The sequence below is a fragment of the Chinchilla lanigera genome, unplaced genomic scaffold (assembly GCF_000276665.1).
Source record: "Chinchilla lanigera isolate Chin_1 unplaced genomic scaffold, ChiLan1.0 scaffold00005, whole genome shotgun sequence".
NCBI lineage: Eukaryota > Metazoa > Chordata > Mammalia > Rodentia > Chinchillidae > Chinchilla > Chinchilla lanigera.
In genome coordinates, this window is record NW_004955406.1 from 41,229,101 (window position 1) to 41,256,413 (window position 27,313).

General features: G+C 56.9%; 1 protein-coding gene across 1 annotated transcript in view; it reads left to right on the forward strand.

The window, feature by feature from the left end:
* Cdk18 (cyclin-dependent kinase 18) overlaps positions 1–27,313 on the forward strand; it is a gene marked incomplete in the record, with an annotated part of 27,612 nt that extends 299 nt beyond the window's left edge. Inside the window, 16 exon segments of the mRNA XM_005375359.2 lie at positions 1–99; positions 16,323–16,473; positions 16,640–16,782; positions 17,354–17,479; positions 18,192–18,248; positions 18,975–19,089; positions 19,230–19,324; positions 19,502–19,564; positions 20,227–20,350; positions 20,454–20,574; positions 21,204–21,301; positions 21,518–21,623; positions 21,727–21,769; positions 22,367–22,457; positions 22,689–22,766; positions 23,351–27,313. Of these exon segments, the coding sequence (XP_005375416.1) occupies positions 16,350–16,473; positions 16,640–16,782; positions 17,354–17,479; positions 18,192–18,248; positions 18,975–19,089; positions 19,230–19,324; positions 19,502–19,564; positions 20,227–20,350; positions 20,454–20,574; positions 21,204–21,301; positions 21,518–21,623; positions 21,727–21,769; positions 22,367–22,457; positions 22,689–22,766; positions 23,351–23,385 (1,419 nt within the window).

Here is a 27,313-nt window from a genome sequence, read left to right on the forward strand (position 1 = left end):
CCAGGACGCGCGCGGTGAGTCCCGCGGGTGCGACGCGGCGGGCGGCGCCAGGAGGAGGTCGGAGCGAGGGGCACCGCGGCGCCCGGGCGCGGAGCAAAGGTAAGCGGGCGGCCCTTAAAGGCGCCGGGCTGCTTTGCATTGGAGCGAGAGGTTGGAGGGCAATGCTGGAGCTGCGAGGGGAGATGGGAGATCCTAGGCGTGTGTGTTGGGGGCGGGGGTACCCTGGAAAGGCCACTCCCAAGTTCCAGGTGCCCCGGAAGGAGGGCTGTTTCGTAGTCTCACACCCGCGTCCCACGGGGATTGTCCATCTGGGATTCCTTTTGGCCTCTGGGCTCCCGTCCGAACCCTACGAAACAAAGTTTTCCGCTCAGCTGCGAACCAGGTGCTTCCTAAGCGCCCTTGCTTCAGGGAAGGACAAGGGTCAGAAGTCCCGGGTGACGAGAGGACCTAAGCGTGTGGGGCCCGATCAGTCGCCTCCTTGAAGGGCTTTCTGGGCTCTGGTGAACTTTCCAGCTTGGCAGGCGGGGAGCGGGGGTGGTCGGGGCAGGACTGGGCCCCGGGGAGAATGTGGAAGGACACGTGGACCCCTGCAGGTCCCAGCCGCGGGGTGCCGGGGTGGTGTCAAAACAGGGGCCGCTGGGGAATGCGTCCCTTCTCTCCGCCCCTGGGAAATCCAGGGGGCCAGAGACCGCGCTCATCACCCGGCATCAGAACGCAAGGAGTTAAAGCAGCCGTGGGGATGGGGACAGAAGGCTCCGAGGACTCGCTGTACTTGGGGGAATTTGGAAGCAGAATGGGGTAAACGCGGGAGGCCTCTGTTTTCCCCTGTTGGGGGTCCAGGTTCCCCGGAGCATCCCCGGGCCTGTGGTGGGAGTTGTAAGGGCAAACAGTGGCTGGTTTTCTATACTGAGGTCAGCACGGCGCTGGACTCCCGAGGTCTCTTTTCATTCTATCTGAGCCCTTTCTGGCAGTGGCCATGAGAGTTGAGGCTGCGGAAAAGGGTCAGGTCCCCAGAACTCCTGGGCCTCGGCTGCTGCTGTCTCCCCGTTGTACCCCCAGCCCAGCCCTCCAAGCCTTCTCCAGCTGTGGTGTGTGACCTGAGCCCTGTGACTCACAAGGCCACTGGCTGGCCCCTACTGTCTGCACCCTCTGAGACTCTGCATGTTCCTGTGCCTTCCCCCTGGGCTCAGGCATGAAGGACATTCCTGGATGTGGCCCGAAGGAGTAGAATCCTCGAGGCGGCCTGGCCATCCAGCTGATTAGCAGATCCCCAGAGATCCCCCCTCATTAGCCTGCTGTGGGCAGGGCCTGGGAAAATGCCACCTAGGGTCAGGAGAGACAAGGCTGAGGTTTACATCCCAAGGGGGTCCTAGGGAGAGGGTCACTTTTGCCACAGCAGAGCTCCTGTGCCGGCTCTTTCCAGGCAGCTTGTGACCTAGAGGGCTGACCTCAGCCTTGCCCTGCAACCTGGCATGGCCAGGCCCTGGCCATGGGGTTCTTAGGACTGTCTGCACCAGCTGCCCATACCTGCCAGGAGGATGGAAGAAGTCTACCACTCATGCCAGGAGGATCTGCTTCCACACATACGGTTTTGCAGAGCCAGAGTAGACTTTAGTAAGTCACATTTCTGAATGCCTTAGTGGCTGCCATTTGTTGGATGTGTCACAACAACTTGATGAAGCAGGTATTATTATTCCCGTTTGACAACCCAGGAAACAGACCAGCTTCCCCAAGGCAGGGTTGAGGTGGGATCCAGCCCACTTCTGCCTGTCCCCAAACCCCTGTCCCCAAGCCTTGCCCCGGCATGGGCAGGTCCCAGCCCACTCTGGGGCCCTCAGTCCTTAGCGGAAGGGAGAAGGGGGTGGTGTCCTGAGAATGAGGCTCCCTTTTGTCTTGTGCCAGGCAGAGCCAGGCTTCATCGTGAGTGGCAGGGGAGAGGGACCAGATCTGATGTGCCAGTGGGCTCCAGGGTTGGAATATCAGGAAGCCCTCCTGTCTCGTGAGGACACATGGTCTGGAGGAGACAGGGCTGCCTTTGGGGCTGGATTTGTTTCCTCTGTAGACCATCTGTCCTCTGTCTCCTCGGGCCTTCCTGTGCCCAAGGCAACAGGCCCCACACTACCGCAAAGCCTGTGGCCAGAGCCTGCCCAGCCCAGCCTCTCCTTGTGGGGTAACCCTGTTATGGACCTCTGTCCAAAATATCTGTCAACCCCTCTGCTGATTCCTTCTTTTGTTCTGTAACTCAGCTTGCAACCTGAAAGACAGGGCACATGGGGGGCTTGCTGGAATCCAGCTAAGCTGGCCTTGTGACTCTTCCTCTCCCCAGCAAACTCCTGAACTTCGCAGGCCTCAGTTTCCTCATGTGTGAGGGGGACTCCTAATAGGAAGGGGTGTACTAGGAATTAAGTGAGGTCATGCATAGTACCCACACAGTGATGGACATTCACCTGGGAAGGGACTGTCCCAGAGAGGGCACTGGGACTGGCTCAGGTAGCGACCAAGGCAGGCTTTCCTAAACCCAGTGGGCCCTGCCTTAGACAGAATCTTTCCTGCTCTTCCAGGTTGGGGAGGAGGGCTTCAGATAGCAGAATGAGGCTGGATGGGAACCTGCTGAGGGGCCTGGGAATCTGTGCCAGGAGCCCCACCTACTGGCTTCCAGAGTGAATGTGGAAGCTGCCAGCCTCCTGCCTCCAGTGCCTTTGGCAGGACCTCCTCTTCCTGGGCCACAGGACCCTCTCCTGCTGCTTAGTTATTAGCAGCCCCTGTCCTGCTCTGTTGTCTGTGAGGGAGGGGCTGGCTTGGATCCAGACCCACCTGATCAGCTTCCGCCTTGTGAGTAAGTCACAGTTCTTGTCCTTGGCCCTGTCCTAGATGAACCCTTCTCTCTCCTACCTTGAACCCTTCACCTTTGCCCTCTAAGCATTTGCTGCTAAGTGGGCACTCTCCCATCTCAGGGGTAGGAACATGCGAAGGTCAGTTTTGTCCTAGCTTCTACAGGTATACACACACACACACACACACACACACACAGAACCCAGCTCTGCAGTGGTCATGGGCCAGGGTCACCACACGGCTAGTGACCGGGCCTGGCAGGAGCAGGCCTATGGTGCAGCAGCCAGTGGGGATGAGGGAATGCTGTGGCAGCCACACCCTCTGCCTGCAGAGGAGTCGGTCTGCTCCTGAAGTCCCCATGGCTGTATCTGTGGAGAGGGGGAATAAGGAGGTGAGTGAGGTTTGGCTTTGACCTGAAAAGGGTCTTGGAGCTCCCTAGCAGCATGTGTGGCCCTGGTGACAGAGGACAGTCTGCTCTGAGTAACACTGGCTAAAACTGTAGAAGGGACAGTGGTAAGAACTCTTCCCTGGAACTGTATAATGGCCCCAACCGGCGTCCCCCTGACCCAGCTGAGCGTGCTGTGGCTGCCTGATGTGTTCATCCCTTATTTATATGCTGCATGTTTGTGTCTGTCCAGTGTGGTGAGGGCAGCGTAGGGACTTTGGGTGAGCTTAATCCTGCCTCTGGCGCTCAATCACTGCTTGCCTTAGGTTCAGTCATTTGCTCACCGAAGTTTCATTTCTCTCCATTTTAGAAGGAGAGGGACTCTGCTGAGATCACGTCCTCTGTACTCTTAGCTTTTTGCCTCACCTGGTGTCGTTACTGAGAGGCGGGGACACATGGAGTTGGTACATTCCCCTTGGCAATTGTTGGTACCTCTGGCTTCTACTTCATATTTTCTCTAAAATCTATAGCCTTGTAGATACCAGGGCTCAGGCCTCAAACAGGAAGGGAATTTTCTTCTTAAAATGCTTCTTCCTTTGAGCACCTTCTCCATCTTTACCATTGTCACAGGAAATTTTGTCAAAGCTCTATAATGATTTTTGCCTGCAGGCTTCTTCCCTAAAGGAGACTGCCCCTTTCTGCCTGGGAAGTCCCCTCAGGAACCAAGCCTTCTTCTCCCGCCCCATCACCCAGCAAAGGAGACCCTTAAGGCGTGATCAAGCCCAGGGGGACACGGCTGCCCCCACCACTCCATGTCCTGGTGGGTTCCACTGCCTGGAAGCAAGTGTGTAGTAGGTGCCCCTCATAACCAAAGCAGCACAGGGTCTGTAGACCCAATGAGGCTAGGAAAGGGTCCCAGAGCCCCTCCCTGATCCTGATACGGAGCCCTGCTGGCAATGTGCTTGGTCATGGCTGGGCTCCGGTCCGCGTTCTGTGCTGATGGCAGACCCGAGTGGGCTGATGTCTTCCTTGGTCATGGGGCTCAGTAGCCATGGGGAGTCAGTAGAACATGTGAACTCCAAGGCACAAGCCCACAGCTCTGGTCTCAACTCTGCTGTGTCCCTCTGAGTAGCCTTGGGCACATCACTGCCCTTTTTAAATCTCACCTTCTTGGCCTGAAAAACAAAAGCACAGACCAGGGGATTTCTAAAGCCCCACCTAAGGTGCTGATTTGTGGCTTTGACCAGTGATCTGTGCTCTGAGACCCCAGGTAGGATACAGCCTTCTGTCCCTCCAAACTTTGGGGCCCAGCTGATGCCTGGTACCTGATTCTGCTATGGCTCAAAGGGGCAAGGAACCTAGAAGGCCTCACCCCCGTCAGAGAGGAGGATGGAAGTCCCTCCTAAAGAGGTGTCTGCTAGATTTAAAGAGGCACTGAATGCTCAAGGGCTGGTTGGTGGACCGTGTCTCTTGGCCAAATCCTGCCTGCTTTTGTATGGCTCATGAGCTAAGAATGGTTTTTGCATTTTTTAAACTGGATGGGGAAGAAAAAACAACAAAATGAAATAGTATTTGGTGACACTTAAAGAATTACTTAAAAGGCTGGGGGTGTATCTCAGTGGCAGAGAGCTTGCCTAGGAGACTAACAGCCCTGGATCCAGTCCCTCGCACCATAAAAACAAAACAGGAACACAAATGAACAAACAAAATTGTATAAAATTCAAATTTTAATGTCCTTAGGTTTTACTGGCAGATGGCCACACTCAATCATTTACAAGGGCAGCTTTGCATAGATGCAGCAGATAGTGTGGTCCACAGAGTCTAAAATAATGGCTTCTGACCTTCTACAGAAAAAGCTCCTGCTCCTTGAGCAGGGCTTCTGACCCCTGCTCAAGACAGTCCTAGTTCTGTCCGGGCCTTGTACCAAATGCTTCTGGAATCTCGAACTCAAAACTACTTTCATTTAAAAAGAAACATTGCCATTTTCTTATTAGGTAAGCGGTAAGTGTTCATTATGGAAATATTTGAAGGTGCAGATAAGGAAAATGGAGACATTAAAATCACCTGTATTCCCCCCCACCAAGATAACTACTGGTGGCATTTTGCCCTGTGCTTTCTGGGTCATATGTGGTGTGTTTATGTGTATATGTGTATGTATGTGACTGGGATGTGTGTCTGTCTTGCACACATACAGCTTTCCCATATTGTATGCATCTGCCTTCTTCCCTGGAAAACAGCTGTCAGATGGGGCCCAGAACGGACATTCAGACAGAGGTGGCTGGTTGGGCCTGCATGTCTGAGGCCCAGGGGCTTGGAGGGGCTGGAGTTGTGATCTGGGAGTCATCAGCACATGGGTGGTGTGACGAGCATGAGGTCACACAGGAAATGTGCGTCAGGGGGAACAGCAAAGGGCCAAAGAGGGAACTCTGGGCATGTGGCCACTCAGGGATAGGTAGAGGAAGTGAGTTCACCAGACCTGGGGGTGGGGAGTTGAGGAGACCCAGGAGGTTGAGCTGTCATGGAGGCCAAGGCAGCAGCCTACCAGGTGAAAGGCTGAGGATGGCGCCTCACACTGAGAGATGCTTGTAAAGTGAGTGAGTGGCAGGAAGAAGCCCTGTGAGAAACTTGAGCCCTGGCTGGAAAGTGACACTGACTAGGAACATCTAGAGAACAAGTATGGACTCTCAGAGGCTCCTCAGAGGAGGCCGTGGTGGCAGGGAGGAAGGGCTGGCAGCCTGGGGGGAGGCAGACCAGGCAGAATGAGGATGCCATCCAAGTGACCAGAGGCCCTGGGGGGCTGATCAGAGGAACCTGCTGGAGGTGACACAAAAGCTGCTCGTTCAGACCAGCTGTTTAGACTGAAATGAAAAAAGTTGGGAAGACTGGCCAGGGATTCCTGTCAGAGCGTGGACAAGTGGTAGTATGGGCCAGGCTGGTGGGGCCGGAGTATAAATAGGACTGTGGTTGGGAGATGCTGGTAAGCCCTCCCTTCCCCTGCCTGCTCCTGAGGCCTCGAGTTCCCCAGGGAGGCCAGGGTTTAAAGGCCCTTGCAGTTCTGTTGCTAAAGTTGGGCATAGAGACCTGAACAAAGATCTGTGGTGGGCTACCAAGGATTCTGGGCTCCCTGCACTGGGATGAGGGGAGCTAAAGGATGGCTGAGCTTGGTGCCCTTTATCCTGTTTGTCATCTAAAAGGTGGGGGACAGCAAACACCATCTGTGCTGAAGCAGGCAGAGAGGACGCCGGTATGAACTGTTTTTCAGTGATTTAAGGAGGACCTAAGAAGAAGCTGCAGAATTTGGATTTAAATTTTTTTCATAGTTTTTAATTTTTAAGTGACTTAATAACGATACATATTTATGGGGTACAATATGATATTTTGATGTCTTTATACTTTGTGTAATGACTAAATCAGGGTAATTAGCACATTATCATCTCATTCATCATTTCTTTGTGGTAGGAAGATGTAACATCTTCTCTTCTAGATATTTTGAAATCTAGAGTATATTAACTGGTCTCCCTGCTATGCAATAAAACAGCAGAGTTATTTCTGCTACTCTTAACTTTGTCCCCATCCCTGTGGGCCCCTTCTATCTGGTGACCACCATCCTGCTCTCTACTTTCAGAAGTTTAACTTTTTAAAGTTCCACGTATAAGTGTGATCATGCTGTATTTATCTGTCCATGTCTGGCTTATGTTGCTTAATATAAAGTCTTGTGGGTTCATGCCGTAGAATCCCACTATGGGGCTGGGGATATAGCTCAGTGGCGTAAGTGCTTGCCTGGCAAGCACGAGGTTGTGAGTTCAATCCCCAGTACCACAAAAAAAATAAAAATAAAAAGAATCCCACTATGAATGTATACCACGTTTTACAAAGCCATTCATCAGGTAGTGGACACCTAGGTTGTTTCATATCTTAGTTACTGTGATTAATGCTGCCGTGAACATGGAAGAGAAGGTGTCTCTCTCTTCAGCACACTCATTTCAATTCCATTGATATATACCATCATTGAGATTGCTGGATTGCAGACTTGGGGATTTTTTTTTTTTTTTTGGTACTGAGAATCAAACTCAGAACCTTGTGCTTACCAGGTAGGCATCTTTTCTGCTCAACTATATCCCTACCCAGACTTGGGGATTTTTGAAAGCACTAAGTGATATGGGTAATGTCCTTCCTGGAGGGTCTTTAAAGGAACTGAGGACACCTCCCATGGCTGGGAGGGGAGTAACAGGCTCTGTCTGGGAGCAGGCAGATGTAGGAGGTGGGGGTGTGCCTGCCCTGGCCCCTTGTTGCTGCCTGTGGCCCGTGTGTTCCGTTTTGACAGAGGGCATCTTGCCCATCTTGCCACTTGGAAATCCAGAGCCTCCTCATAGATTGCAGACCAGCTTTAGCTGGGTCCCCCCAAAAGTCAAAAAGAAAATACCAGAAGATGTTATTTGTGGCTCTGTTCCTTGAGGCTCAGGAAGCCAGAGAGCAGCAGGGTGACGGAGAGCTCATGTAAGAGAGCTAGAAGTGAGGTCCTGAGGGGTTAGGAGGAGCCATGTGCAAGGGTCAAGGCCAAGGCCTGAGCCTGGGTAGAGCACCTGCCCTGTGAGGTTCTGGGAATCTGCCCTAGGTGGGAGGGGGCAAGAGGAAGGTCCCAAGGCCCTGCCAACCCTGTCCCCACAAGCCCTAGCTTGACGCATGTTGGGCTGGAATCTTTCCTTTGGGTTTTCTCACTGTGATGTGGCACTTCCTGCCCAGAGACCTCCACAGGGGGGTTGCTGCTGGACAGCCCGCTGCCCCTTCTGCCCCAGGCTCCCTTTCCCCCAGCCATGGGGACCACACAGTGGCTGGGGGTGGAGGGCTGGGTTAGGCCGAGGCCTCAAGTCCTGCTTTTGTGTAGTCATTCACTGGTCATTTGCGGGTTCGCTCTGGGCCAGGCCTCGTGTCAGACACTGGGCCTCAATGACCCAGCAGACCTGCCCTTACCTACTCACAGGCAGACTGGGGACCTAGACTAGTAACCGAGCACAGTGTGGGGAGTCAGGTGCTCTGTGGCAGACAGCAGAACCCCGTGCGGGCACAGGAGAGATGCCTCACCTGGGGCCAGCCAAGTTCTAGGCAAGAAGAGCCACAAAGTGTGAGCGTGGCGGCGCATGCTTGTAATTCCGGCACTCAGGAGGCTGACCCAGGATGATTTTCACAAGTTTGAGGCCAGCCTGGGCTACACGATGAAATCAAGATCAGCCTCAACCACAAAGCCAGGCCCTTTCTCAAAAAAAAAAAAAAAAAAAAGAGGAGCCACTAGGGGCACTGTGGAGGGCATTTGGGCAGAGGTCACGCCTGACCTGAGCCTTTTGCTGGCTCCCCTGGTCCCTCCCAGGGACAGGGTACCAATTTCCTGTTCTATTGCCTCTGGGACCAAAGAGGACTAAGGAGGAGACATCAGTGGTCCAGTGCTGCCGGACGGGACAGCCCCAGCTTGCCCCATCGTGCCCAGAGAGGGCACAGGGCCAGGCCCACCCCAGTGTGCTGCAGCCTGGAGCTGGCCCTCTGGGGACAAGATAAGCCTAGAAATAGATCTCCCACTGCCAGAAAGTGGAAGCAGAGGTGCATTTGCAGCACACAGCAGCTTGCTTGGAGCTCGAAGGTGACTAAGACACGGTCTTTGTCCTTGAGGGGTCTAATGTTTGGGGAACTACTGCTGAAAGAGGCTCGGGGTCTCCTTTGGCCTCTTATTCCGTTCCTTCCACAGACTGAGCACCTGCTGGGTTCTGTGCCCTGTGCAAGGCACCAGGACAACCAGAATGACAGTGACCCTGTTGTCCTGAGGACACCACAGCCGGGTACAGCATGCATGGGCTGCTGTGGGAGCCGCAGGAGGGAGATGGGGTCGTGCCCCACTTCCCAGGGGAAGTGACACGAGTTGAGTCTGGGAGTGGCTTTATCAGGGAAGAATTGAGGAAGGACATCCCAGGCCACAGGGCTGGCATGTGCAAAGCTGTGGGTGTGAGTGTCGGGTTTTTTCTGGGAATGTCAGGTGTATTCACTCACACGGGCCCTTCTGGGAAGAGGTGAGAGCCGACACTCAAAGAGACAAGGATCCAAGCTCCAGAAGCATGGTGTGCTGTGGCCTGGAGCCTGGACTTTTCCTGCAGGCAGTGTTAGCCTTGGAGGGCTGGAGGTCACAGACAAGGAAGCTGAGGTATAGGAGTGTCTTCCTTGGTCACAGTGCTAGTAAGTGGGTTCCTTCCATGACACCCATGGTAGAGAATTTGAGGATGGGATGCATACAATCTTCAGTGTGTTTCTAGCCAGAATAAGGCACCGTACATACTCTACCAATGAGCCACACTGCCCCCACTGTCTCTGTGCACAGAAAAAAAAAATACACTGTAGGGTCCAGGGGTGCATCTGTCCCCAGCAGAGGCACCCCTGAGCCCAGGTGCTTCACCTCCTACCCTGGCCTCCCGCAGGTTTGCCCTACTTGTCCCCGAAAGCCTTCCTGCATTCCAGACAGAGCTATGGGAATATTCTCCGAGTTCTGTCACTGTCCAGAGCATCTGTTCCTAGGCAGGGTGACTGCAGGCTTCTCTATCCTCCTCTGTCCCAAAGGCTCCAAGTCTGTTGCCTCTCCCATCCAGGCTGGGGCATGAAGAGGTCAAGGAGGGGGCTCCCGGGCTTCTGCTGCTACCACTGCCTAAGCTCCTGGCAGCCCGGGTGACCAGCTCCCCTGAGGTTTGTCCGGCAGGGTCAGCTGGAGAATGCAGGAGATACTATCTGCGGCTCCCTGCAGACGCAGCTCTCCTGGAGAGAAGGAAGCAGCTCTCCCGGAGAGGAGGGAGCGCCTCTGACGTCTGCAAACTTGGGCAGCCAGCCGTTGCCTGTGGTGGGTCTTTGAAGTTCACCCCAGGCCCACAGTGGCTGAGTGACCGAGATAGGGCAGTGAATGGGAGGGAAAGGCTGCCATAAGGTTCCGGTTAGCATTTGAGACTGAGGATCAGACCCACTGGGCTTCCAGAAGAGGTTGGCTCTGTCCTTCATCCCCTGCCGCTGGGCCCTCAGAGACCATGATGCAAAACAAAACAGTAAAGAAAGGGACCTAGGGAGGCATCTGATAACAGGTGTCTGGAACACAGGAGGTGTCCACGTGTGCCTGGTGGGCACCTGGTGTCCTGCGGGTGCAGTGAAACAGAAGCCCTGTGGTAAGAGTGGGGAGAGGCCAGGAGGAAGGGGCCAGACCTTCCAGCCTTGGGTACAGGCTTGTTAGGGGGAAGCCAAGGAGGTGTGGAAGGGGTTGGGTGAGCCAAGTCCCCAAGCCTGGCCCTGAGGCAAAGTGAAGCTGCCCGCCAGCTCTCCATGCCTGACTGGGGCTGGGACTTCTGGGGCAGAGGCTATTTCAGGGCACTGATGCTCTGCCAACCTCCTGCTCTGCCTTCACCTTCTCCAGCCAGAGAAGGGGCAGGCTTGGGCTGGGCCGAGATTGTCTGGGGCAGAGGGTCAGGAGCCACAGGCTGAGTGGGCCCCAGGCACCTGGTGTCCGTCAGAGCTTTCTGCCTTCCTAAAGCAGGGTGTGAGACCTGCTCCCCTGGTGGTCAGGGTCCTCTGCCTGGCACTAGCCATGCCCTATGGACTGTGGTACTTTCGCCTGTAGGCCTTTGAAACCCTCTGTGTCTGGTAGTGCAGCCTTGCTGTGGCTGACCGTGCTGTGCTCCTTGCCCCTTTTCCACCCAGGGTCCCAGCACCTGGGGCAAGGGAAGTCTGAGGCTTATCTGATGGGATCTACATGGAGCTGCTTGCTGGCTGCTCTTTATGTCTGAGCAGGCACCTGAGAGAAGAGAGTCAGCCTCTCCCGGATGCCGTCCCTGGGCAGCACCGTGTGGTGTCCGCTTCCTCGTTGGGTGTTGAAAACATAACCTCCCTGGCATCCAGTTCCAGGTCTTCCTGTATTAGTCGGTGTCTCACCACTGATACACTGAACTTAAATGGAGGAAGTACTTGTGTCGGCTCACAGTTCAGAGGTTTCAGTCCATGGCCAGCTGGCTGCACAGCAGAACCATCATGGCAGAAGGGCCTGGCGGAGGGAAGCTGCTCACCTCATGGCACCCAGGAAGCAAGGGGAGCAAGAGCCAGAGGAAGGGACCAAGGACCAGATATAGTCCCAGAGGTCATGTCCTCATGGCCCACCCAGCACATCTAGATGTGTGCTTTATAATCTCGGAGGCATCTCTCAAGCCAATCAAATTGGCAATCAGATGAAGCACCACATTTCCCACCAAAACTTCCACTCCCAGACACCCTCAGCTCCACCAGTGACCAGGCCATCCTTCCAGTTGCTCAGCTCAGTCCCCTCCAGTCATGCTTGTGTGATTGCTTTCTTATGTACAATCTACACACCTACAAATCCCCATGGCCTCACCTTCTGACCAAACCCGGAATCCAGCCACTTCTTACCAACCACTGCACTCATCTGTTCAAACCTTTCTGTATCCTGCAAGGCCCAACTCAGCTGCTCTGCATAGACTGCTGGCCTCCTGTGCAGCTAGACTGCTGCTCTAGACCATTACAACTCACTTCTGCCTCAGGACCTTCGCACCTGCTCTTCTCTTGCTAAGCTGCCTCCCACAGATTCCATATGGAGCTCCCTCCCCCATTTCTCAGACATCACCTTCTCAGGGAAGCCTTCCTGACCACGGTATTTTAACTTACAACAGCACACATCTCACATCACACTTGCCACCACCTTTTATTTTATTGTCTGCATTTCCTTGTCTCCATTTGCATGTACAGGGGCAGAGAACTGGGGATATGGCTCAGTGGTATAGTACATGCCTAGCATGCTCTAGGTCCTGGGTTCCATCCCCAGCCAAAAAAAAAAAAAAAAAAAGGACAGAAATCCATTATCTTAAATTCTTAGTGCCTACAACTGCCAAGCATGTAGTAGGTGTTCAATAAATAACTGTTGATGGACTGAGCCAAAGTCAAGAGGGATTATGTCACTTCACTGTGATCACACAGCCTGCTGGTTAGCAGTGGCTCCAAAATCTGAACCTAGGCTCATATGGCTGTTGATCAGAGTGGGAGGAGAGAGGCCTGGAACACAGGGCAGCACTCTCAGCAGAGGCCACAGGGAAGGCACAGGGCTGGGGAAGGCTCCAGCCAGGAGAAAGGAGCAATGTGATCAGAGTCTGCTCTTGGCAGCAACCAGGAAATTGCAGCCTGATTCTTTTTTTTTTTTTTTTTCCCCCGGTACCAGGAATCGAACTCACGACCTTGCGCTTGCCAGGCAGGCGCTGTGCCGCTGAGCTAAATCCCCAGCTCCTTGCAGCCTGATTCTGAACAAGTCGCGCCCCTGTCGGAGCCTCTGCATCCTCCTGGGCCAGGGACAGAACGGAGGCCCCTCCAGCACCGTCTTCCTCTGCTGGCCCCACTGGAGCCTGGCCCTGTCTCCCTGGGTGCACAGTGGCCTCCCACAGTGCCCCTGGCTCCTCCTTCCTCCTGCGCCACCTGCTTTTCTGGCCTCAGCAGGAAGCGCTGGGTGGCCGGGGCGTGCCCAGGAGGAAGTAACGGAAGCAGGTGGCCGGCTCTACCCTCTTACCTGGGCAGGGAGGCAGGACCGGCCGACTGGGTCTGCCCAGCAACCCGCGGCTCCAGGGGCCCCTGCTGCCGCCACTGCCCCACACCACCCCTCCACCCGGCACCCCTCGACACCCACTGCCCTTCCCCTGGCACCCGTTGCACAAAGACAGCCCCAGATGGCTCCCTCGCTCGGGGACAAAGGCCACACTGTGCCTGGCCCTGCACTGGCCTCAGGCTGTGTCACACTGAGCCTTTCTGTCCCCAGTGGGGGGTGAGAGGCAGACAGCACCAAGGTGACAGGCCATTTTCCTGTCTCCCTTCCCCCTCAGCCCCCAAGTCTGAGGAGCTGACTCCCAAGAGGAAAGTGACAGAAGCATCTTGTGTCTCGAGCTGGGGAACAACAGACCAGTCTCTGACCGGTCTGCCCTGTCACACCCAAGACCCTGCTGGGTTCAATGCCCTGATTGTCCCGGCAGGGAGAGGCGTCTGCCCTGTGCTTTGCTCACCACCCCCATCGCCTGCCTCCCCTGTCACCGTCGGGAAGTCCATCCCTGCATCTGACCTCCATCCCTCGCAGCAGTGACAGCCGCTTCCTCTTGGTCCCTTCCCCGGCAGTGGAGAACAGCTGGTCCCCATCCCTCTGGGCCACTGCGGCCCCACATCACTGCTCCAGTCCCCCACCCTGATTTCACTCTGTTCCATCCTCCCCTCCAGCCCAGGCCCCTGAGCTGGTGGCTCCTTGCTCCTAACCAAACTGTGGGGAGAGCAGTGTGATTCAGGGCTGGCTGTCCTGTCCTGCGGAAATCAGGGCCCTCCTCACCAAAGAGTTGGATAAGCGCCCCTCCCCCCAAGCCAGCTTCATGACAGCTCTTGGTAGATTCCTGAGCCACAAACACAGCATGCCATCCCATAAACCCCAGGCTGCAGGATGGCTTAATGTGGAAGCCCTCTTTTTAGAAAGGGGTGTGGCAGGTCCCTCTTGGCAGAGCACAGCCCTCTGGGAGTCACGTGCCCGCCCTCAGGGTGACCAGGACAGAGGAGCCTGGGCTGTGACCTGTGCAGTGCAGATACGCTTCTTCCAGGGCAGAGGCCGCTCATGGGGCGGGGGGCGCTTCTGCTCCCCTGGGCTCCCTCTCTCCTGCTCGAGGGTTCCCTGCCTCAGCACAGAGTGCAGTTCAGAAGTCTGGCAGATAATCAGCCCTTCCCTGCAACCCAAAATGCTTCCCAGCCATGGCTCCAAGTACAGACCATGGGAAGTGCTGCTGAAGACTGCACTTTCTCCTGTGCACAGCAATGTGTGCCTGTAATCTCAGCCACTCCGGAGGCTGAGGCAGGAAGATCACAGCATTGAGGCTGGCCTGAATAATTCAGTGAGTGGTCCCCCCCCCAAAAAAAAAAAAAGTAAAAAGGCATTTTTCAGCCGGGTGTGGTGGCACACGCCTGTAATCCCAGCACCCAGGAGGCTGAGGCAGGAGGATCGTTGCAAGTTTGAGAGCTGCCTGGGCTACAAAGTGAGCTCAAGGCCAGCCTAAATGGCATAAGCAAGACCCTATCTCAAAAAGACAGGAAAAAAAACAAAACAAAACAAAAAAGCATTTTTCTTGGCTAGTATGCTCAAGGGAGGTCCTGAGTTTGCTCCCCAGCATGCATGGGGGAAGAGAGCAGTTCCAGAATCTGAAAGTGAGACCCAGGAACCTGAATTCTTTTACAGTGCTCTTGGTGATGCTTATGTTCAGCCAACTTTGAAAACAACTGATATCGCCATGGTCTGCCTGCTGGGAAATAGGAGTCTCTGGGTAGGGCGTGTCTGAGTCTTCCTGTCCCTGGGGCCGTCCCCTCCTGCCACCATCAGGAGGTGGTCCTGTGTGCCCCAGGGTTGCTCACTGTTCACAGGGTAGGAGGCGGTGGCACTTCCTGTCTGAGTGTCCTGCAGACCAAAGACCCGGAAAGCTCAGAGCTGGGCCGCAGCTGAAGCCGGCTGGCTGGTGGGAAGGTGTGGTGATGGAGATTCAGGACCCTCGGGGGTCAGGGGCTGGTGGGAGTTGGCGAGGAGACCGTGCTTTACGCACCTATGTAATCTCAGTGTCTCACACAGGCAGCACACAGTAGGTGCTCGGCCCTTGGTGTGTTGAGCTGAACTGAGTTGGCCTTCAGGGCCCCCTGTTCGGCTGGCAGTAAGTGTCTGAGCTTGACTGTGAGGCACTAGCCTGGACGTGGGAGACCTGCATGCGAGGCAGCCAGGAGCACGCAGGGCCAGCGAGAGGACCCTTTCCAGGCTGGCTGAGGACACGAGGACATGATCATTAAGCAAAGCAAACGTGTTACTGACCCATAATCCCTTAAACCAGGAGGATTCAGGAGGGCCTGGTTGCCTTGGCAACTAGGTGCCGGCCAGCAGCAGGACTGAGCATCCTCCGGGCGTGGGCTATGCTAGTGCGTGGGCTGTGCTGGTGTGTGGGGAGAGCCAGGGAGGAGGCCAGGCGGGCCCTCCCTCCACGGGGCTGGCCCTGGGGCCTTGGCAGGCAGGGGGCTGGGCTTTCGTGTGGCCTGCCAGTCCCTCCTTGCCCCCTGGCAGCTCAGCAGAAGGCAGTGTGACAGAGCAGGATGAGGAGGCAGCCCCCTGGGCGTTTAGGGGAAGGGAGGCAGGACAGGCCCACTGGGTTTTCAGGGCCAGAGGAGGGAACTGTGGGAAGAAGCGGCAGGGTTCCCCTATGCCTAGAGACTGGGCAGCCAATGGGAGCTGCTGCTGGCTGGGAAGGGCCCTCGAGTGAGCAGAGCACCCACTCCATGGTGCTCACAGAGTGCCTGCCTGCTCAGGGCACTCTGGCATGGGAGGGACTGCAGGGCTCTGCCTTCCTGCCGTTTCCCGAGACCTTCCCTTCCCCTGGTCCCCATATTTCAGCTGGAGAGAGGGTGAAACTGAGCCAGATTTCCTGCATACTTTTCCTCCTTCAACCCTTTGATCTCCTGGGCTCCTGGGTGCCCTGGACAAGCCAGAGGAGGTCACTTATGGCATGGCATCCAAAGGGGGTAGGCCACGGTGAAGTTCATCGATCACTAGGGCTCCCTGGCTGTTGGCACATTCACTCACAAGGTGGCCTGTGACCACCAGATTGTCTGCTTTAGCAGCTAAAGTGTTGGCTGTTCCAGCTGATGCAGGTTATGACCATCTCCCCAGGAGAAGGGAATATGAGGAACTGAGTCACTGGGGAAGGAAGTAGGTGGGGTCCTCCCCTTGAGAGCTTGGACTCTGGAGAAGACACAACTCCCTGAGTGTGTGGCAGGCACCTACAGTCCCAGAGCCTCAGGAGGCTGAAGCAGGAGGATAGCAAGTTCTAGATCAGCCTGGGCAACAGTGAGATCTTGTCTCAAAATATAAAGGGCTGGGGTGTAGCTCAGTGGGAGAGCGCTTGGTTTTGATCTAGTACGGAGAAGGAAGAAATTTTTGCAGCATGCATGATAGCAGGCTTGATGTGAAGGGACCCTGAACCCACACTTGGGGTACACCTGGGCGTTGCCTTTTCCTCTCACCCCTGCATCCCAGGACACCCCTGACTGGCCCCTGCTGATCATGAACAAGATGAAGAACTTTAAGCGGCGATTCTCACTGTCTGTGCCCCGCACGGAGACCATTGAGGAGTCTTTGGCCGAATTCACGGAGCAGTTCAACCAGCTCCACAACCAGAGGAACGAGGGTGAGGGTCCCACCTGTACCTCTCTGGCCTGCACCCCTCCACCCCAATTGTCCCACAGGCCCCTGCTGACCCCCTTCCCCACAGCCCTGGAGGAGGGTGTGGCTGGGCTGGGGGCTGGGCAGAGCGGCAGGGAGGGGAGCTGACGGCCGATTCCTGTGCCTCTCAGACCTGCAGCTCGGTCCTCTTGGCAGAGACCCCCCGCTGGAGCCCAGCACCTTCTCCCCCACAGATGGCGGGGAGGAGCCTGGGCGACTGTCCCCCAGCATGCAGTACCGGCGACGGCAGAACCAGCGCCGCTTCTCCATGGAGGTGAGGGCTTTCCTCCCTGGCTCTGCAGGACACGGCGCAGAGGTGTGCTGCAAGGGGAGCTGCCTCTGAGCCAGACTGTGGGGGTTCAAATCCCAGCTCTGCTGTTCTTAGCTCTGTGATTTAGAGCAAGCTACTAACCTGTGTCCTACAGTCTCCTTGCCCTCAGAAGGGTCCTGGTGAGGATTAAATGGGTTAATATATGCCAAGGGCTCAGCACATTCCTGGAACATAGCACAGGCTGAACAACATGGCTGTTGTTCTTCGCCCCATATACATGTGCCAAGTATATGAAAACTAAGCTCACAGAGTTACAGTGTCCAGGAGGGCGGGTTCTCCTTCTGCACTGGGGGTAATGCCATGGTCCAGAGAGGGGAAGGAACCTCATAAGGTCACACAGCAAGCCTAGGTGTTCACATATGTCTCTGGGGCACCCCCAAAGCAGCTGTGAGCCTAGAGTCCCAGCCTGGGATTTGGCCCTGCTGTGGTTGCTGTACTGGAAAGCTAGTGAGAGGTGAAGGCCCGAAACCCTCACTTCCTTTAGAGCCAGCGTAGTGTTCCTTTGTCATTGCAGGACATCAGCAAGAGGCTCTCTCTGCCCATGGATATCCGCCTGCCTCGGGAGTTCCTGCAGAAGCTACAGCTAGAGAGTCCAGACCTGCCCAGGCCACTCAGCCGCATGTCCCGCCGAGCCTCCCTGGTGAGTCCCAAGAGGGTCAGAGATCATTTGGGTGGGACCCTGTCCTGGCCCTGCCTGGCCCAGCCAAGGTCAGTAGTGGTTTTCAGAAAGCGTTCTAGGGCTCTGGTGCCACCTGCTGGCCACAGTGGCTTCAAAGCTCGGCTCTTCCCAGATCGGCAGGCATTTCCTAGATGGTCCCAAACGAGCTAAGCTCTAAGCTCCCTCCGGGCCTCAGGGTAGACCAGCTGCCCTGTGCTTCCCAGTCCTGGCCACCTGTCACATTTTTTGGAGCATTTTACAAAACACGGACCCTGGTCATACAATAGACACCCGCAGAATCAGCCTTTCTGGGTGGAGGCCCAACAACCTGTCCTGTTAAGAGTTGACTCCCTCTGAGCTAGAAAGAAGGGGTGAGCATTGAGAAGTGGGTTCCAAATGGACACTCGTGTGATGGAGTAAGACACCCCACCTGTCGGGAGGAGCTGGTAATCTGAACAAGACAGAGATGGGAGCGGGGCGGCCCCACGTCCCCAACATCACGGGAGGGAGACATCACACTTCCAAGGGGCCCTCCGCTGTCACAGGGATAAAGGGAAACAAGGGGAAGGATCTGCAGCTGGTCTGAGTGGCTCCCTCTGCACCATTGGGGGCCTCACCCCTTCCTTCTCAGAGGATGGAGGTGCGGGGGAGGTGGGGCCCTGTTGATCTCACAGCACCCTGTGTCTTCCTCCAGTCAGATATCGGCTTTGGGAAACTGGAAACATACGTGAAGCTGGACAAGCTGGGGGAGGTAAGGGCTGGCTGTGTCTTCTCCAGTGACAGACATGGGCCCTGTCCCCCACGGGCCCTCCCTGAGAGTGGGAGTACCTACTTGGCCACACAGCCTGGCCCAGCCTTCTGCAAGTATTGCTGGGGCCCCCGGTCCCGAACAGGGTGCAAGGACAGGGTAGCCCCTCAGCTCCGGGCTCCTTTTTCCTTCCGGTACTCACTGCCTGGACTGAAATGCCCAGTCTACCATTTCCTAACTCTGCGACCTTGGGCAACTTAGATCATCGCTCTCTGTGCCTCTTGTTCTCCCCAGGGTGACGGTGAGGATTGAGGATACATGACACGCACTTAGACAGCTCCTGGCGCACAGCAGGGGCTGCGTCCCTGAGCAAATTCCACGGCACTGCACTGGGCTGAGTGTCAAAGGCTGGGGGCAGGCTCAAGTTCAGAGAGGAGGAAGGCCTTTCCCAAGGAGGAGACCCACACACACACATCAGTGTGCTGTGAGGAAAAATGACACTGGCCTTATAACAAAGGATGTCCAGGGCCAGAGGAAGGAGTAGTCCATTTTGACCCAGCAGCTATTAAGGGCACTTCACAGAGGATGTGGGATTTGGGGGAAACAATTTTGTGAAGGGAGTAGGGCACTGGTATTATGAGCCCAGCCTGAGTACCGGGGGAGCGGGGAAGGCCCTGGGCCAAGGAGAGCAGCCCCAGAGGGCTGACAGGTGGACACTCCCCGACGCAGGGCACCTATGCCACAGTCTTCAAGGGGCGCAGCAAGCTGACAGAGAACCTGGTGGCCCTGAAGGAGATCCGGCTGGAGCATGAGGAGGGGGCGCCCTGCACTGCCATCCGAGAGGGTATGTACAGTGGCTTTGGACTCACACCCCCCAAGGGCTTGGGGGGAGGCTCAGCAGCCTGTCAGTGGGTGCCTGGGGTGGAGGCCACTGCTGACCCCAGGGGGAGGACACGAGGCACCCAGGCAGGCCTGTCTCCCCAGTGTCGCTGCTGAAGAACCTGAAGCATGCCAACATCGTGACCCTGCATGACCTCATCCACACAGACCGGTCCCTCACGCTGGTGTTTGAGTACCTGGTGAGCAGGGCCGAGGTGCTGTGGCAGGGGTGCTGGGGTGGGAGGGGAGGAGGGAATAGGAGAGGTCTGGAGGAGTTGCAAGCCTTGTTTAGAATCAGGCCCTTGGATGCTCCTGGGCAGGCATGGACCAGGTGTTCAGGCCTAGCAGTAACTAAGAGATAGGGACCTGTGTTGCAGGACAGTGACCTGAAGCAGTACTTGGACCACTGTGGAAACCTCATGAGTATGCACAATGTCAAGGTGAGGGCCTGCAAGGCCGCACCCCATCCTTCTTGACACCCATGGCCTCAGCCCATCATGCTGGCCTTTCTCACCACCAGGACCCTAGCTGCTGAGCATGCTCAGAGCTTCAAGTGTAGAAAGGAGGGATAGGGTGCTACCATTCGTGAGCCCAAGACCTGGGACAAGGGCCTGAGATGGGTACCTTTCCCAGGAACACACACAAGCCCTCCACCACAGTCTAGCTGTAAAGACCATCTCTAATGCTAAGCATTAGTTTCCCCATCTGTCAGTTGGGAGCATGAGCTGCCTGCCAGGCTGCAGGGAGGGAGGTGTCCAGGAAACCGAGGATGGATGACCCCTTCTGGCGTTTGTTAAAGAACTAAGCATGCACACCCCACACAGGTGGCTTCCTGCCCCATTCTACCCCGCCACACTCTCCAACTTGGGGACGATGGCCTCCTGCACTCTCACTGCCTCTTCTGTACAACGGGGCCTCCCCTCCAGTGGGATGGGCCCAGGATGGGCGGGAGGATGGATAGGAACCGGTAGCCTCTCCAGGAACTTGTGGTGACCCACATCCCTGCTCCCATTCCCACCCCGGGCCTGCGGCAGAGGCTCCAGGTCTCCCAGGTGTGACGGGCTCCCACCTTGTACTTCTCGCTTCTCTCCCTGCTCCCCAGATTTTCATGTTCCAGCTACTCCGGGGCCTGGCCTACTGCCACCGGCGCAAGATCCTGCATCGGGACCTGAAACCCCAGAACCTGCTCATCAATGAGAGGGGCGAACTGAAGCTGGCTGACTTTGGTGAGGCCAGTGCAGGGTGGGGGTCTGATGTCACCAGGGCACGGGTGCTATAGTTTAGCAGTCAGCGCTGTGAGCAAAGGTTCAGTGCCACGCCTGCCCCTAGGACTGGCCCGGGCCAAGTCAGTGCCCACAAAGACCTACTCCAATGAAGTGGTGACCCTGTGGTACAGGCCTCCCGATGTGCTGCTGGGGTCCACAGAGTACTCCACGCCCATCGATATGTGGTGAGTGTGACTGAGGGGTGCTGGGGGGCTCCCGCGCCCTTAGACTCTGGAAAGAAGCACCTGACCTCCCTGCCGAAAGCTGCGTGGCTCCCGGCCACTGCGGATGTTAAAAGATGAGTTTGCAGTGGAAGAGGATTTCCCCATCTTACATAGCCCCTCCAAACCTGTGCCTCTGAAATAGGACCTGGGGGCTTACCCCAGGGTACAGGAGGATCCCTCCCTACAGTAAAGATGATGAATTTCCCCTAAGCATCAGTTCTAGGGGTACTTTTGAAGGAATACTTATTTTTATGTTAAAATTAACAAATCCATGATTTGGCATAAAATGAAAAACAAGTCCAAGTTTAAAGCTAAAACAGATTTCTGCTGAATGCTGCCTGTGCCCAGGGCTTCCTAGGAGAACCAAGATGTGGGCGCCTCTTCCGGCCGGGCCAGAAGCAGTGTAGACCATACCCCAGCGACAGGGAGAGGTCGCACCTTCCTAGGGCCCAAGGCATCCCGCAGAAGGGACTGGGCAGTTCCAGGAGCCTGCTGCCACCAGAGGGAGGGTGTCCTTAGTACCCTGGTGGAGCAGCCCAAGGAAGGACGGCCGCTCCTCCCTGACACCCCCTGCCCCTTGCTCCCCGCAGGGGCGTGGGCTGCATCCACTACGAGATGGCCACAGGGAGGCCCCTCTTCCCGGGCTCCACAGTCAAGGAGGAGCTGCACCTCATCTTTCGCCTCCTCGGTCAGTGTCTCGCCGCACCCTCACTCTGGCCACCAGAGGGCGGCAGCACCCCGCCCAGCCCAGGCGCACAGAGGACCCGGCGGCCTTGCCGCCGATCGCAAGCCATTCAGGAGCCCCGTGCCCTCCGCCGGCTTAGCTTCCTCCTCCGGCATCACACCCCTCCGCGTGGTCCTGGCCCCTCACCCTCGCCCTCTCCACCTTCTCTCGTCCCTCTAGGGACCCCTACAGAAGAGACGTGGCCCGGCGTGACGGCGCTTCCAGAGTTCCGAGCCTACAACTTCCCCGGATACCTGCCCCAGCCGCTGCTCAGCCACGCCCCCAGGTAGTCACGCCCCCAGGTAGTCGCGCACCCGGGTAGCCACGCCCACCTTCCCTCCCCTATACACCCCAGGCCGAGCCTATGCGGCAGCACCTTCCCTTTGCAGGTTGGATACTGACGGCATCAGCCTCCTGACCGGCCTCCTCTTGGTGAGTGACCTTCCAGGGGGTGGAGGATACAGGCCCCAAGCCCTGCCCGCCCTAGGCCCCAACCTGCCTGGCTCCTGTGCTCATCTCCCTCGCCCTCTGGGCCGCACCCCTGGGAGGAGCACTGCTTTCCATTCTCCGCCTTCAGCGTCCCAGCTTACCGCCCAGACCGTAGTGTGGACCGCTTGCTAGCGGGGTACGTTTGGGCGTGTTCCAGGGAACCTGTCTGTGCCTATTTCCTCACCTGCAAAATGGAGTTGATAGTTCGTATCTCGTAAGATGGTGATGACATGCACTGAGGTGCAGTGAGGCGCCTGTCTTGAAGCAAGCACACCAGAAAGGGAGGGCAGTTTTCCTGCCGGTCGTGGCCCGCTCGAGCGCGGATCCTGGTGGCCCTCCTCCATCTGAACCTTTATCCCCAGAGGAAGCCCCTCCCTGAGGTCCCATTTCTGGTGACTGGACACCTGGGCACCCGAGGCCTAAGAGCGTGGGGTGGGGTCACGTGACCCAGGCTCTCACCTTGTCGATCTAACTTATTATGGAGGTTGAACTGCCTGAGGGGTCCCCACAGTGACCAGTAGCCCACCCTGTGTGTTTCAGTACGAATCCAAGAGTCGCACGTCGGCAGAGGCAGCCCTGAGTCACCCCTACTTCCGGTCTCTGGGAGAACATGTGCACCAGCTTGAGGACAGTGAGTGTCTAATAGGGTAGGGCCACGCGAGAACCAGGGGTGAGTGAGAGAGCAGAACAGAGGCCAGAGGCCAGGTCCACTGAGCAGCTGTAGGCATGTTAGCTTCCCGTCTGTGGGTTCTCATTTGGATCTAAGGGGTGCAGAGTCTGTGGAGCTCCTGACTGAAGGGCTCCCAGAGCCAGGGTGCCCCAGCTCCACCCAGCCCACTCCCTGCCCCTCTTCTCTCCCTAGCGGCCTCCATCTTCTCCCTGAAGGAGATCCAGCTCCAGAAGGACCCAGGGTACCGTGGCTTGGCCTTCCAGCATCCAGGTAGGGTCTCAGGGGCCCCCCACCACTCTCCCTGCTAGAGGAGGCTGGGCAGGCTACCCGTCCCCGGTAGGGGCTCCCTCTGGAGGTGCAGAGATGGGCCCAGAGGCCTGCCTCTGTGATAGGAGTCAGCGTGGGCCCCCACCAGCGGACCTCCCTTCTGGGAGGTCTTCTCCCCCAAAGGACACCGCACTCAGCATAGTTATGGCACAGATGCTTCCTCTGGCACATGCACCCTGCAGACCCTGAGTCCCCTGGCCAGTCAGCATCTGGGAAAACTCTACTGTCTGGACCACCCGGTGGTCTTGGACCCCACAGTGCTTTCCATGTATTATCTCATTTAATCCTTAAAACCCTCCATGAAGTTGGCACCATTGATATTCCCCAGTTCACAGCCCATGAGGGGTTAAGTCACAACTTCGTGTAGCTTGTGACAGAGATGGGATCTGAACACAGGACTGCCCAGCTCCTCTACTCCGTCGCTCCCTTGTTCAGAGTGTTGGGCAGACAAATGTCTCTCCTCTTCTTGGGCACCTTTCAGCCTCACACCCCCCCTGAAGTCCCACCTCTCCCCCTCTGTTCTCCAGGACGGGGAAAGAACCGGCGGCAGAGCATCTTCTGAGCCGTGCCCCCTCTGCTGCGGTGTAAGGGACGTGAGGGCTCGTGAGACGCACGTTTCGGTAGGACGAGGCCTGTGTGGCCGTAGGAAGACCGAGGAGCAAGAGCTGGTGGCCAGCCTGGAAGGCTGTTGGCAGCCCTGCTGGGCGCAGCTGTCTCCTGTCCCTGCTCCCTACACCACCTCCCTGGTGGCCTGTGCCTGGACACCAACCCTCCGTCACCCCCTGTGGGGCTGGGAGTGCGCCGTTGCCTGGAGAGGAGGCTCAGACCCTCTCCCAGCCTGCAGTGCTTGGGTACAGGAAAATCCAGGTGCCATGCTGAGCTCTGGCCTGGTGTGGGCTCTGCCATGCCTTCCCCAGGGCCTGCCCGCCTCTCTAGGCTGGCAGTCCTTCCTCTGCCCCCAGGAGCCTACACACATTTCACCTCCTTCCTCTCTGAGAGCAAGAAGGGACGTGGCATCTCGTGTGGGACTCAAGGGCACATGTTCCCTGGAGCAGCAGAAGAAACAGTCATCCTGTTTCCTCTCATCCCCACCTTCTCCTCCTCCCTCCTCACCAGAGGCCACTTGTGCCCTTTGGGCCAAGGCTGAGCAGCGCGAGGATGCCAGCTGCCCCTGGAGCTGGCCCGGGAACCCCTCCCGCCTCCCTGCCCGGATGGAGTTGCCTTAACTTGGCAGGTGTAGAGTGCATGCTGCCCTTGGAGCTCCGACCCAGCTCCTGCCAGTCCGCTTCCCAAGGACTGCTCTGCCTGTCTTATCCCCAAGCACCGATAAGTCAGGCCCCGGGCAGCATCCTGAGAACGGCACCCAGATAATGCGGGGTCACCCTGACACTGGTGCCAGGCCAGCCTTGGCACCTTGGCACTGACATGGCTCCCAGTCCCCTCCTCCCCGGCCCTGTGGTTCTGTCCTTGTGATCCTGGCACCAGTGTGCTCAGAGGGTGCTCTTGAGAGGAGGCTGTGTGAACCCCTCGGCCCTAGGTAGAGAAAGTAGGAAGGGGGCAGATTGGACTGTAAGAACCCTTGAAGAGGACCCCTCCTCCTCACCCTGTGTTCCCAAGGCCTCCTCAGCCTGACCGAGTCCTGAAGCAGAGGCTAAGGGGAGGCCAGGCCTGGTTTCCTCCATAAGCCCCGCCCAGCAATGCCCTCAGCCTGAGGAGCAGGGTGGGGGTGGAGGATCCGGGCTCCCTCAGCCCCCCTGTCCTCCCCCACTGTACTGTGAATGTCCTATGACTCAGCACAAAGACAGATAATATATTTAATTCATGTCATACAGGAAGGAGAGCACAGTCTGATACAGAAATTGTTACTGATCTATGCCAAAGATGGAGAACCAAAGGCCCCTCCAGGCCCAATGAGTGTGGCTAGGCTTGGCTTATATACACATATACACCAAGGGTGTTGGTCCTTGTGCATCTGTGAGCCCGCCCTGGGCTGCGGGAGGCCCTCCGGCCTTCCCTGCTGCCTTCAGGACCAAATGTGAATTCTGCCTGGTGCCTATAGGCTGGGGCTAACCAGGACCTCACCAGACAGTCCCAGGGAAGTGGGTGCCTGGGCTCTGGCTGCCGTCCTGGGCCCTGAACTCCCAATGCTTCGCTTGTCGGGAGGGAGGCTCAAGAGAGGAGTGGACTTGGGGTGGGCGAGGCCAAGGCAGCAGAAGGGCTGTGAACGCCACGATAATTCAGACCCCAAAGTAAGTGCCGTGGAGCTTGAACCCACCTCCTGCTGCTGCGCATAGTGCCTCGTCCCTGGACTTGTCCCGTCATACACAGGGCTTGCTGCCCTCGGAGTCCTGCTGTCTTCCAGTTCCATGTCTAGCTCTGTTCTCCCAAGACCACTCTGAAATGCCGGGCCCTAATCATACCTCCTGACCTCCCCTGACCTGGCACCAGTCAGACCTTGCGCCCTCTGATTTGCGGGTGTGCTTGAGGGGGTGGCTGCTTTGCAGAGGAGAGCCCAGGGCCCAGCAGTCAGTGATCCCCACCCCAGGCCATGGAAAGAAGGGGTGCACCAGGTCCAGTACCCACTAGACCCCTTCAGCAGATTGTGGGACCATGGCTTGGCGTATTTCGTGGGGATCTGAATGGGTCTTTAAGCTGAACTTGAGGTCCACTAGAAGGAGCCTATATTTTTTAAGCTCTCCTCCCTGTGCCAGGCGCTGGTCTCATTGAATCTGCACAAGAACCCCTTTCTCCCCCATTCTCGTATCCTCATACGTACAGTGGGTCCTCAGGGATTGAGTGACTTGCCCCAGGATGCATAGCAACTTAGAGTCCCCAGCCCTTGTCTTCAAGGAGGGGAGCTGTAGACAGCACAGAGGCCCAGGAGATAAGAAGCAACTCTAGGAAGGGCCTGGGCAGACTCTGTTTTGCTGGAGCCCTGTAGAGGCCACCATAAATCACAGGCATTGAGTTGCCTCTGGGCCTAGGAGATAAATCCCACTGGACAGGCTCACCTTAGACCGTGGGTGTAAGTAGAGATGGGGACTCCAGAAGAGGGAGCGGATTCCGGAGCAAAGATTGGGTATGAGCTGCCAGGGCTGGTGGGCTGCAGGAGCTGACCCTAGGCTCCTCAGGGACCAGGCTGAAATACAACGCAGCTCCACGTCCTGGAGTCCTCGGTGTCCTGCGCACCTGCTAGTCATTTCTGGATGCCACATGGCCCTTACAAACAGCAGCCTGGCGTTCCACCAGAGTCCTGAGCCACTGACCTTCTGGCCTCACTAGCTCTCTGCTCCTGGGATGGGTCAGGAATGCCTGAGGCCCGGACTAGCCTTCTCTTTGCTATACCCTACTTGGCAAGGGCATGTGTGGTTTGCAGTGGTCCTGCAGCTGCTGACGAAAGGTCCTATGTGATGACTGCTTCGAGGTAGAGGTGATACCAGCTCCCACCCTGGTGTAACCTGGCGCTGGATCTCCCCTGCCCCAGGGGGAGGGGGTGTCCCAGGCAGAAAGTTTAGGGCTGATGCTGAATGAGCCTGGGCCACCACGCACTGTCGCTGTGGCGAGACCTGCCCCTTCCTTCCTTTCTGAGCAACTCAGCCCGCATAGGCCCATCCTGCCCCACCTTTGCTGAGACCCTTGCTTCCACGTGCAGCACTCCAAGCACCCCTCTGAGCCCTCTGTCTCCGGAGCAAGTCCCCAGCTGGGCCCTGTGCTGGGCCCCAGGACATGGGGCACACAGCACTCCAGCCCTGTCCAAGCTGCACGGAGGCCACAGCAGCGAGGAAGTTGGTCAGGTCCCTTCCCAGGCACAGCCCACAGTCCAGGGGGAACAAAGGCACCCCCCGGATCCACACAAGGCAGGCACATCAGGGTGTCTGCGGTGCAAGAATCAAGGGATGGGAGATGTGAGGGTGTAGGGTGGGGAGCTAATGTACCAGCTGAGGTGCGGTCAGAGGCCTCTGGCAGGGTCTGGGGGAGCCATGGCTTCTGAGGGAGGGAACCAGAACATCCCTGAAAGGGCCAGAAGGGAATGCGCTTGAAGAAAAGCAAAAGACAGTGAGGCCAAAGCACAGCAGGCTGGGAAGGGCGGCAGGAAGGCTGAACCCCGCGCATGTGCCTGTCAGCCCCAGCTGGGCTCACTAGGACCAATTGCTGCCTGGCTCCAGCTCAGATGACTTCCTGCAGATTTCCTTTTCCTTCTTTCTTTTTCCACACTGGGATTGTGCCCTGCCTCCTCCCCTTTTAAAATAAGGTCTGCTAAGTTTCCAGACTGGGTTCAAACTTGTGATCTTCCTGCCTCCGCCTCCGTGGGTGCTGGCATTTCAGGTGTGTGCCGCCATGTGCAGCTACCATCAGACTCTTAATGGTGAGGTCAGGGATCAGTTTTTATACACACACCCTCAACCTGAAGGGTGGGAGCTTAGTGCAGTGGTAGCATACTTACCTAGCATGCACAGGCCTGGGTTTGAGCCCCAGCACCCTAAATATAC